This window comes from Calidris pugnax, unplaced genomic scaffold (assembly GCF_001431845.1).
Source record: "Calidris pugnax isolate Ruff unplaced genomic scaffold, ASM143184v1 scaffold171, whole genome shotgun sequence".
NCBI lineage: Eukaryota > Metazoa > Chordata > Aves > Charadriiformes > Scolopacidae > Calidris > Calidris pugnax.
The window spans coordinates 365242-377323 of record NW_015091064.1 but is presented as its reverse complement, the minus strand read 5'-3'; the positions used below and the strand labels follow the sequence as shown (position 1 = coordinate 377323).

General features: G+C 36.4%; 1 protein-coding gene across 1 annotated transcript in view; it reads right to left on the bottom strand.

Moving 5' to 3' along the window:
- Positions 1-1339: 1339 nt before the first annotated feature.
- SNTG2 (syntrophin, gamma 2) overlaps positions 1340-12082 on the bottom strand; it is a 191425-nt gene continuing 180682 nt past the window's right edge. The window contains exons 16-17 of the mRNA XM_014956761.1: positions 8598-8708; positions 1340-1471 (exon numbers count right to left, since the gene is read on the bottom strand). Of these exons, the coding sequence (XP_014812247.1) occupies positions 1340-1471; positions 8598-8708 (243 nt within the window). The remainder of the gene's footprint in view (positions 1472-8597; positions 8709-12082) is intronic.

Genomic DNA, 12082 nt, shown 5'->3' with positions numbered 1-12082 from the left:
ATACTGTAACTTTAGACTTTTACTTTAGCAGGGCACTGCTAGACTCCTAAAATTTAGCAAGGACTTTGATGAATGCTTTCCGTATCCATTGCATTTATTTAGGATATTCTTCTTGCTTGATTTTTGATCGTTTCATTTTCTAAAAAAAAAAAATAAAAATTGCCTGATGCTGCCTCAGAACTGCACTTGAGAACAACTGAGACTTCTGTCACAGAAACCTGCAACATTTGCTATTACTTACGGGGAACATGAGCTAAGTTTAAAATGTCTTCTTTTTATATAATTTTTCAATAGCAGAAAGTATTATCTGTGCATATATGAAGATGATTTCAGAAGGAAGGTTAGGAATACATCAAAAGTAGAACCATATCATTTCCTTAGCAAAGACAAAACCCAATTTGCTTGTGTGTAAGTCAGGGTTAGAACTGTAGGAAAAAAAAAAGGTAGATGGCCTTTTCTTTGTTTTGTTAAGTTTACCTCATACTGGGAGCATCCTCCTCCAAACAGAACAATTCTTAAAGAAGCCTTTTTCGACCATACAGAGCATCACATCAAAGGACAGTGTCAAGGCAATCTATGAATGAATAAATGAATGATTCATGGAAGCTTTATTAATAGATAAGAAAACCCTACGGCAAGTTTTCTAAAACTGAGTGCCTATAGTTAGGCTTCTCAGCAGAGTCTAAAGCTTTTCAGTTGATCTACCACAGTATTTAAATACATACTTAACATTGCCTTGTGCATACACTGGAGCTACTTAATATGCTTAGAGTCAAGTGTGTACTTAAGTCTTTTCCTTGGTCTGAAATATAGTAATTAGTGTTTTCCCAGAGCTAAACTCTCAGGCCTCAAAAGAACTGGACCGTTGAACTATAATTTTTCAAACATATAGAGGCAAGATAAAAGTTCAATTCCTATGGCAGTTGTCTTCAATAATTAGTTCTTTCCTACAGTGAAGACTGTAGAAATTTTCTGTGTGCCCAGCACTTTTCAAAACAGAGGCCAAATTTTGGACTCACACTTTTCAAATGCTTCTATCTAATAAGAGGGAGTATGTATGACCATGAGAGCAGAAATGAAAATGACACCACAAATATTATTGAACAAATATTCACTTAGAATTTTAGATTAATGCTGGAGATGGCAAACTGATTCAGTTTGACTTAGTATTTGTTAACTCATAGATTCAAAATGTTTAAGATTGTGAAAACTTTTAACATTACAGATAACACAACTATAGACTTCTTATAAAACCACAAAGTTGCAATATTGTGCATGAAATAACTACTTTCTTTAAGAAAATAATTTATTTTCCATAGTCACAACATATAATCTGGTATCAGTTACTATACATGTATTTTCTTGCAATACTCTGACTATCTATGAATACTGGATCCACAGATGCCACTTTTGCTGCTATAAAGGAGTGAATACAGTGTAAAACTGCCGTCAGATCCTGAAATTCAAGTTCCTGAAAGAGGAAGTAAGAGAAAAAAAAAAAGAGAAAATGTGAATTCATATTCAGGTTTATAAACATTTTATATAAATACAGAACAGACTAGTCAGCAAAAAACAATGGACTTTAAATGAAAATTTGAATCTTTATGGGGAACTGTAAAGTCAAAAGTGTTAAGAATAAAAGATGTATATATCCGTATCTTGTCCACTGTCAGTGCCGCATGTCAATTTAGCTTTCACTCTGTGCTACTTTATTGTTCACATTTTATTCAGCTTGGACAATGCAAGTGTTCAAATTGCAAGAACATGCAAATATTGCAATGTATTTTAAAGTATTTGATAAGGACATTTGGGGATGGTGCTGTGCCAAGTCACAGCCAGGGAGGGTGAGGAGGACACATACTTTGGCAGCCTTTGAATGGGAGTCAGGTGAACAAGATGGGAGGCCAGAGGCTGGGTGGAAGCTAAGGTAAAATCACACCACAGCTTGCATATAGAAATATGGCTGGGTATGAAATTCATGTGCCCTAATTCACAAAGAAAGGCACGAGTTACTCCTAACCAGTTCTCCGATTCCCTTGACTCTTTATAACATATTTTGTCTTTTGTGCACAAGTTAAATTTCTTCTTCCCAATCTCCCCAGACAGAAATGGAGTGATATTCTAATATTGGCAACAAAAATAATACAAGAAATATGTTCAATTTACATGATACTACTATTTGTGAAGTCTGCAGATGTTAAATATATTGCCGGGACACTTGGGACAGTTTTTCATTTGGGGAGAAGACACTTCTTTTCAACAATGTGTTGGCTCCATAGCAGTTTATTGAGGCACACTCTGTACACCTGCCTTTAAACAAAGAGCAAAGTACCAGACTTCTGCTTTTCCTGTCACAGTATTTTGTGATATCATCTCAAGCAAATTGCCAGAAACCCCTCTGCAGGGCACTGACACAGGGCACCTCAGGGAAAACACATTTAAGAAAGGGCAGTAAATTTGCCAAAAAGTCAACAAGGCTAGTGCTGTAGGAGGTGCCCTGTGACAGAACAGGTAACACCCCCAAAAGGACTGCAAAGGATGGAGGAGCCATGCTGGAGCAGAGGAAATGAGTAAGAAGCAAAGGAACAGCAAAGGAAAAGAAAAACAAGGAGCTACAGAAAGAAACTGTTACACTCTGACAATATTTGAGGGCTCTACTTCATGATGATGAGATTCTACTGATTTTTTAAAAAATTGTGCATGGTTTCTTTACAACCTCAGGCACACATAGTTTACTGTCTCAGGGATTTTATTTCCCACTAAGCAAATTTATTATTCCCAGAAAAATGTAATTTTCTGTTACGGACTACTCCTTCCAGCATAAGATGACAATAAGCACTATTACTGGACAATAAGAGTAATAGAATGATATTCAACAAACTCCCAAGATATGCTCTTCCCGTGGTGTAATAACTTTACAAATGCCTTTAGCCTCTATGAAACATCTGCAAAAAATTGCAGGGAAAGACCTTCTTAGACATGGTAGCCTTGGAGCAGAGAGAGTTGTGGCAGCAAGCTCTTTTCCTTAGAGTGCCAGCTCAGTGCACACAGAAGCCTGAGAGAACAATGCTTTCAGCCCCTACATCCTGCAAAGAATATGTAAGCAGAGATTTTTAGATGCATATAAATGGCTTGGGTGGGTCATCATCAGCCAAATAAATTTTAAATCCTCCCAGAACCTGGAAACACAAGAATTCCTCAGTTAAAAAGCTTTGAGAATGTGTTAACGTAAATGAAATGACTCTCCCCTGCCTTCAAAAATTTTTCTCTGCAATGACTGACTGGTTTTACTACAACTTTCCAAGAAAAAAGATCTGAATTCAGAAACAATGCTTAGCCATTTTTGATGCCAACAGTTGAAGCAAGAAGCGATTTAAAACAATTATAATTCAATGTCTAATACAAATTACAAACTGATACTTTCAAGATTATAAAAGAATAGCAAATCCAAACAACTCCTAATTACAAAAAAAAGGGCATAAATGAATACAACTGATAAGCAGAATGTGTTCTTTATTATTATTCATTCATACCTAGTTAAATAAGGAGAAAATAAGGTAACATTGAGAGAAGACGCAGAACTCAAACTTCTGGGTTTGCATACTTTCTAGTCAACCAATTGAGAAATAATTATCCTAAAAGAAAAAAATCCCTTGAGAACTCGTATCAGACTAAGCACTTAGGTAACTGTTAATAACTGGCATTTGGTTGCTGAAGGCATTTGGAGGCATTTGAGCCTCATACACCAAATTAGGTCTTGTTGTGAAAGGAAAATGAAGCTTGCTGGTTGAAATAATTTCAGGAATTTAAGCCTGTGTTATCTTCATTTTGATTTTTTTCAGGCATAAACACCCTGCTTTTTCTATTTTGATTGACAGTTATGGAGCAAGTATGGGAATAAGTACTTGAAAACAGATGAATTTGAAAGTATATGTCTACTGTAAATATTACTATACTATTAATATAAACACTTTCAGAAAAAAACAGTGCCATTATTTTAACTCTCATGACTAAGTTTTATAAAACTAAAATTAAGTACACACTCATGATTGTTAATGAAATACAACTCAATATGAAATAAACCAGACCTCATTATATCAGTTCTCAGCGCAAGTAAAAGAGGTTTACATCTCTTCATTTACCATCTTTAAATCGATAAATTCTAAAATATAAACCCACACATTTAACCTTAGATTTACTCCAAAATCAACTGAAATCATCCAACAATTTCACCTCAGGTTCTGATATTCAACACACTGACCGAATCCAGCCAAATGAACTGAGAGAAGAGAGTCCTTTCCAAAGCTTTCCATTTCTCTACTCTGGCTTTGTGCACTTCTAATCTATATGCCTTTATCAAGATAAGCAATCAGAGGTAACCTAGCACTTTCTTGTTGCATGGTCAGAGGATATGGACACAATATGTCTTTTAACAAGAGACTATCATCTTGGATGTGGTTTTAAGGGTGGAAATTTGGGCCCTTCATGTTTAGAATGTAATGTACATTTTTCCTAGAAAATAACATTAATGACACTGCTCTAATAATTACTTTTTTTGAAGTAACATTTCTCTCCATACCCAGCCAGACAGATGACTAACTGACCATTTGAATTGCTCTATATCATCTAACACTACCCTTACGCTTGCTTGCCTTATCTGAGATTGCCACTTTTTTCTTTAACTAAGATTATCAGTTTATTTTTGGTGTATTTAGAAGAATCTGTGCCATGTCTGATATTTCAATGACTAAAGCTATTTCAGTTTACTATATGTATCTTAATAAGTGGATTAAGTACAACATTAGAAGGAAGACACCACGAGAACATAAAAGATTGGATTAAAGCAGTGAGAAAACTGCCTGCTGGTACTAAGAATATAAAAAATATGCATCCTGCACTGACCTCAATCACTGTATGTGCACAGCCAAGTAAGAAAAATGTATATTCTTGTTTTGTCCACCCATCCATGAGAGCTGGATTTATTTCATACCACAAATTGCTTGACAGGCCTGTTGCATCATTACCACACACACATTTAATTTTATTGATTACTTCCAATAGCTGTTGAATGACTATTTGAATGAGACATGAGCCTATATCACATAAAAGGCAGATAGTGGAGACCCTGACAGACAGTGTTACTGTGCTTTGCGCACTTCACAATTACTTTAAGGACATTGGTAAGCTACTGCTTCTTAGTTGTTGAAAAGTGCACAACTATTACTACTATATTCTTCAGCATGTTACTTCAATCAGATTGAAATGATAGGCATATCTTTATGTAAGAAAAGAACAGATAAAGATATCTAAGTTTTAGCTCCATTTCACACAGAAGTCAAAATGAGAAAGGAAATTCTAAGTTCAGTTCTATATCTCAGCCAGTGTACCAGGGCTTGGTTGCCATATCATGGTTGAGAAGAACAAATGTTATTAGTATTGTACAGCTTGTTAAGATTATAAACACACAATGATAAATTATTGGCTATGGTATGAAAGCTTCTTCAGCTATAAACTTTTATTTGGCCTCCTCTTTATGACTGTCATTTGGGGAAAGAGCAGAAGGATGAGCTAAAACGCTGTTCTTACCCTGCAAGCATAAGAACCAGATCTATGATGCCAACATTCAGTGCCAGATGAATTGCAACTCTATCTATCAGTTGTACTTAACTCTTAACAGTTTTCCACAGGGATCTGGAAGAGTCAGATGGCTTTTTGCTTTCAGCTTGAGTGATTCCAAATGCCACTCTCTACTGCTAAATTTGAAACACTTTTAAATGTTGCATTGGCAGATGCAAAATTTGCTAATGCACAAGAAACTCATCTGAAAAGTTGTTCTGGAGATGCTTGTCTAAGAGCAGCCAACTCCCCATTCCAGCAAATATTAAAATAAATTTCCAAAAGCAATCACACTGTGCAGTCCTGTCAAACAGGCGTAATCTTAACTCTTATCTACCATCGTCTTGCAAAGGTTTTTCAAGCTCTCAAGATGTTCAGTAGTAAACTGCCAGATTTCAGCAACGAAAGATCCATGTTAATAAAAATACAGAAGGGCTTGAATATGAGGTTATGGTTTATTGATGCTAGAGATTAATGTTGTAAAGAGAGAGCTTTGCTTGCACTCTCCTTAATTTGCCATATGCCTCAACAGCATTAATATGGAATAAACATCGTCTTAGATAAATACAGTAAATTTAAAGAAAGAAACACGGTTTCTGACCTGTCCTTGGTCACTCTCTTGAAATTCTCATGTTTTAAAGAGAAGAGGCTTTACTGCAAAACTGCTGCAGAGTCTAATTGCAAAATCAGATCACATTGTATCACTGTACCACTCCAAAATTACAGAAGAGTTGAGGCTTGAAGTCAGTGAAGAAAGCAAACTGCACTCAGATGAATATGCTGAGCTCTTAAGGTATACGTGTAACAGACAAGAAGTGTATGTGACCATCAACATTTAGTTGAAGCTTCAATATGGCTCACAATAGTCTAGTGACGCTGTGATTTCTTTTCTCTTTTCGAGTAAATATTTGAGACTAAGTTATTAAATGACCAAATGTGGTGAAGAAAGATAAACTTTCTTTCCTTTCCTATGAATGAATTGTTACAATATAATGCCGCCTTTCCCCTTCCACAGTATATAAAACAAACAAAAAAATAAGATGAGAAGAAAAGGGAAATGCTCAATTAAAATATGCTTGGAAAAAAAAGTCTTATCTTACAGGTAGTTACAGTTTAGGTAAGTGACATAAAGCATCAATGCAATCTTGGAAGTATTAATCTTAATTTTTATTTTGTTAAAAGCAAGTATCTTTTTGCATATGAACTTCTTATGCGTAAGAGGTGCATGTGTAGACAACATGCTCCATCTGACTGAATAGTACACAAGTTTAAAAGCCTCCCACCAAAGCGATATGAAAAGGTATCTCCAGCACAAAGAATTCCAAACTGCTGATCCAAGGAAGAGTTGACCACAGCCCATATAAACTCCACATTAATGCCATGATCCAGGAACCATAGTCAACCACTCTCCTCTCTCTTTCAAACTAGCGGCAGAGCTACTCCCTCATGCAGATCAACTTGCATGCTGCAATTGACCATACTGTAATTCCTCTTGTCTAAAAAAGTAAGTCTGATTTCCTTCAGAAATGAAGTGGTGAAATCACATATTTGTGCATGTGTGTAATTTCTGCCCTATTTGTCGAAGAGGTGGACACCTCAAAGGAGCTGAATTTCTAGAAGTGTGGCACAAGTTGTTGGCAGGGATTGGGAGGTCCTGCTACCACCCTGCAGAGAAGTGAAGGCAGGGAGAGAGCAGGGTCCTTTCCTGCGTGGACCAGCAGCTGGGCCAGAGGTCCCTTGGCCACCCATTGTACATGGGTTATCCAACCAGGTAATACACATACACCTACAAACCAGCTGCAACAATTTTTTCCCCATTGTCAGACCAGATCAAAATATGCTGGGACTTGGCAGTTATACCAATGCATTGCAACGACTTTTGGGGAGATCTGGGGGCTTTTAAGGAGTTGAATTGGAGGGTAAGTTCAGGGAAGAACTGAATTGGGAACCTATGAGGACAATTTGTAGGGAATATGAAGGACTGAAGGAGAAATAACTGACAGGAATCTAAGCATTATTAACTCCTTAGAACAAAAACAAAAAAAAATTAAATGGAAAAATTCTACGTTCTTCACCTAAAACTGAAGTTCTCAGAAAGAAGCACTTGGCTTACAATTTATAGGATAAAAAACATAACCTCTAGCTAGTAACCAAGATGCAAAAATAGAATTCCCAAATGTTATGATTTTGCCCAAGAATTCATAAGCGTACAGAATTAGAGATAATCCGGAAAATTCTTTTGCAACTTTAACTGTACTGTTCACTGCCAAGTAAACATAAGTCATCTGTATCAAGCCTTATTTCACACGTAGTACCTCATTTACTCAGGAAAAATGAAACTTCTATTATTTGATGACATTTTCTGTTTCTCATTATTGGCTGCATCTCACCGTAAAGCACCATCTGGCTCAATGGAATCTCTTTCAGTACAATAAGCTGAGGCAAATACCGTAACTATAGGTTTTAGTGTTGGTTATTTCCCAACTAGTCTGTAATTCTGAACTCTAAGAAATAATACCTTTTAGGTGGTGGGCATATAGCTGAATATATATACCACTTCTTCTTAAAAACTTTTTTTAAACATTAGAAGGGTAGGTAATACATAACCCTTGCGTATGATCACTATAGAAAAGTATCTCTCTATAGGTGACTTTAACCTGTAGAACCCCATGTAAGAGTATTTGAAAATTTTCAGAAATCTTCAGTTATTTTCTTTTTTGTTTTCATTGGCTTTTGTCCACCAAATCACAGTTGAATCTCACTCTTACCTCCCTTATTGTCATATCACCATATCATACTCCTCATTCTTTTCAAAAGCACATGACTGAAAAATTATCTTTTTATTTATTATAGGAAAAAAAAAAAACAAATTGTCATGTGGAGTTCACTATATGCATATGCAGAAGTAAATGGAATTTTTGATGCCTTGATAGTAATTTCATTTAATTTTTTACTAAACTGAGAAAGAAGATGTTACTTACCTTTGTCTCAATTTGTTTGGTGTCTAGATTCTGAAAAAGCAGCTTTACTCTTGTTTTCCCATCATCTGAAGAGCCTTTGAGCTGAGAAAACTTAAACCTCCACAGCACATTCTGAAGAGAAAGAAATTTGATTAAGGACTCTGTTACACACTCTTACCTACAACTATAGATTGATGATCAATGTATACATATCAAGATAAAACATTAGGGCAGTAAACATACTGCATACCAGGTTGCAAATAAAATTAACAGCTCTATATCAAAGTGAAAGATATAACATTAATATTCACTGATTAAACAATTATTTAGAAATTGCCTGAAATGTAAATGTTTCAGTTGCCTACATAACATCAAATTCCACAGCAAAATCTTGATTCTGGAAAGATCCATGAGGAAGTTTGTATCAACTTCACTATGAACACTATTCCACACTGATCTTTCATACTCCAGCTGGCTCATCTGTATAATGTAGCTAATAACGTCCTACAGAGACATCATAAAGCTGAATTTTACTAATGTGTGTAACGTGGTTTGAAATCCTCAGATAAAAAAATTACAGAAATACAAAAAAGTTATTATTGAATGTAGTCTCACAAACCACAAAGAAAAATGCTCTATGTTACACAGTAGTTTGTAAAATATATAAGAATTCTAGGCTTCTTGGTCTCCTACAGATTTATGCATGGCATCTTACTACTGTTAGCAAATCCTACCATGGGCAGGTATGTTTTAATAGTTATGAATATACTTCTTAAAAACAAATATTGGGAGATTATACTTGAAACCAATGTAATTCTCCATATTTATTTGAAGGATTTCTATTGATCACCTGAAAATGTACAATTTTTGAAAAACACAAGGTAACAACTTGCATCCAGACTTCCTACTGATATTTTCTTAATGCCTATAATCTTAATGAAAATTCTATGCACATGTTGAAATGTGATTCAGTCCCTGGACACTGCTGGGGAAACGCAATTTAAATACTTTGAAGGCTACTTCATAAGCACACAAAGAAAAAAGTTTGCTATATTCCATTTTCCAGTATACCTCATTGCAAAGTATTTTTTTTCCATGTAGACCAGTGGTCTTCAGAAGCCTACTCATAGTTTGAAAGGGAATGCCCTATAAATAAAAAAGTAATATTTGCAGAAGGCATAAAAAGCCTGATTCCATCTCCTAGTTCCCTGCAGACATAAATGTCATTGACTTAGACAAATATAACAGATGAAGAAAAACCCAACTATGCTACAACATTGCGATGGTGCTTAAACTTTACATTCACGAACAGATTTTTAACTGGTTCCAGAGGGCCTAATTAGAACATCTGAAAAGTATTCAAAGCTTAAATGAGTTTGGATCTAAATAGGTTAGGATGAATGTTCGCTATATAATACAACTGTCAGGGTGGACATAACACAAAACTTTAGGAATGATTTAGCAATAATTGGCATTGCTGGAGTCATCATCTCTCTCAACAGTTGAGACTGACTGGAAAAGAAAATAAGTGGATGGCTCTGGAAGGGGGAAGAAAATGCACACTTTAGGATCCCTTCATCTTTGATGAGCAGCTGGAGGCACAGGAAAGGGAAGATGACCCAGCCAAGCCAAGTAGTAAAAAGAAATCTCTACAATCAGATATAAAGCAGCAGCAGGCCACAAGAATATGTCTGTGAAGGGCCCAAAATGGTAAAAGCTGAATGAGTTAAGCCCATGATGACCCCGGAACAGAAGATGTATGAAGTGAAGTAATTCCTTCAAATAAGTTTAAGAACCCTCCCAAAACTGTTCTAGAGAATAACTTTCTAAAAGACACTTAAACTCCTAAGCAAAAGTTATCGCCCTTCGTATTTTCTCATTTGTAATAAGAAGGCTCTCTGAATATTATTTTACAGACTTTAATATAGAACATTTTTTTAATATGAGCTGGTTGCCCAAAATTTGAGATCCAGATTTACATTTGTAGGGCAGATGGGGGACTGGCCTTTATTTTAATAAGCCTGTATGAACACCTGCTGTGGTGTAAGACCATTCTTTGCATCAATAGGTGACTTTAATTTGAAATTCATTATCTCCAAGAAAAAAAAAGTTTTTCAGCATAATTACTATGTCCCTAATGAACTGCTTATTGCTTGACCATTTCAACAATCTATTCAGTGTTGGTAGCAAATATACTGAAAAATCCCCAAGTGTTGGGCAACACAGTTGACTCCAGCTGACAATTACAGGAAGTAAGATGAACTGCGGAAGCCACCCATTACTGCCTTACTCAGGCTTGCGGATGCAGAGGACACTGCCATCTCTCACATGAATGAACAATAAGGGTCTTGAGCTCTCCAAAATTCTTACAGTTTAACAACAGAATCAATCTATCTGATGTTATTCCGCATTTCTCCTTAGGTAAGCAAGAAAGGTTGATCTAAATCCTCCTATCATCAATATCGAAGATAGGTACCATGGCTCAAAGTCCTTTCTACAGGTAATACTGAATGCAGTAGGAACACAGTTTTAATTATGGCTCATTTTCTGGTCTCATAAAAAGCAGTATCAATAGAGAAGCTTATCATTTTAAAGATAGGAGTACACCCAATCAATCTTCACATTTAAAATAAACATTTTATATAGCCTAAACTAATGAGATTACTTTCTATAGTTAATTTGTGGCTATACACAAAACACGTACAATTGTGCAAAAAGCACAATTTCAGAACACAGTATCACCTGAGGCAGAGAAAGGTATGCGAACATATTTCCTGAACTTTTATGCCAATTAGCCTAAATTTTCAAATAACAACCATCTTGGTCATTACTTCTCTGCACAAAGATTTGTGTATGTCATCGTTGTGGGTGACTCTCTATTGAAGGGGGCAGAGGGACCGATATGCCGTCCTGACCCGCTACACAGGGAAGTCTGCTGCCTCCCTGGAGCAAGGGTCAGGGATGTGCTGGACAAGGTTCCCACTCTAGTCAACCCCTCTGATTATTACCCCCTTTTAGTATTTCAGGTGGGCAGTGACGATGTGGGAAGAAGGAGCCTAAAATCAATTAAAAGAGATTTTACAGCCTTGGGAAGGGTGCTTAAGGGAACGGGAACACAAGTAGTGTTCTCCTCTATCCCATCAGTGTCTATCATGAGTGAGGAAATTAATAGGAAGAGACAGCAGGTCAATTTGTGGCTTCGGGACTGGTGTTATCGACAGGGCTTTGGGTTTTTTAATCATAGGTTGCCACATGAGACACCTAGTCTTCTGGGGGCAGGTGGGATGTGCCTGTCCCAGAGGGGGAAAATAATTTTGGGACGGGAATTAGCAGGGCTCATTAACAGGGCTTTAAACTAGATATGAGGGGGGAGGGGGGGATAGCAGGGCCTATTATGACTAAACTGAAGGAAAACAAGCCAGAGTTTGAGGGATGGTGTACTGTGAAGGACTCTTACAATACCAATTCAATTCAGAGAGGTGATAGACACCTAGATATTATGGAAA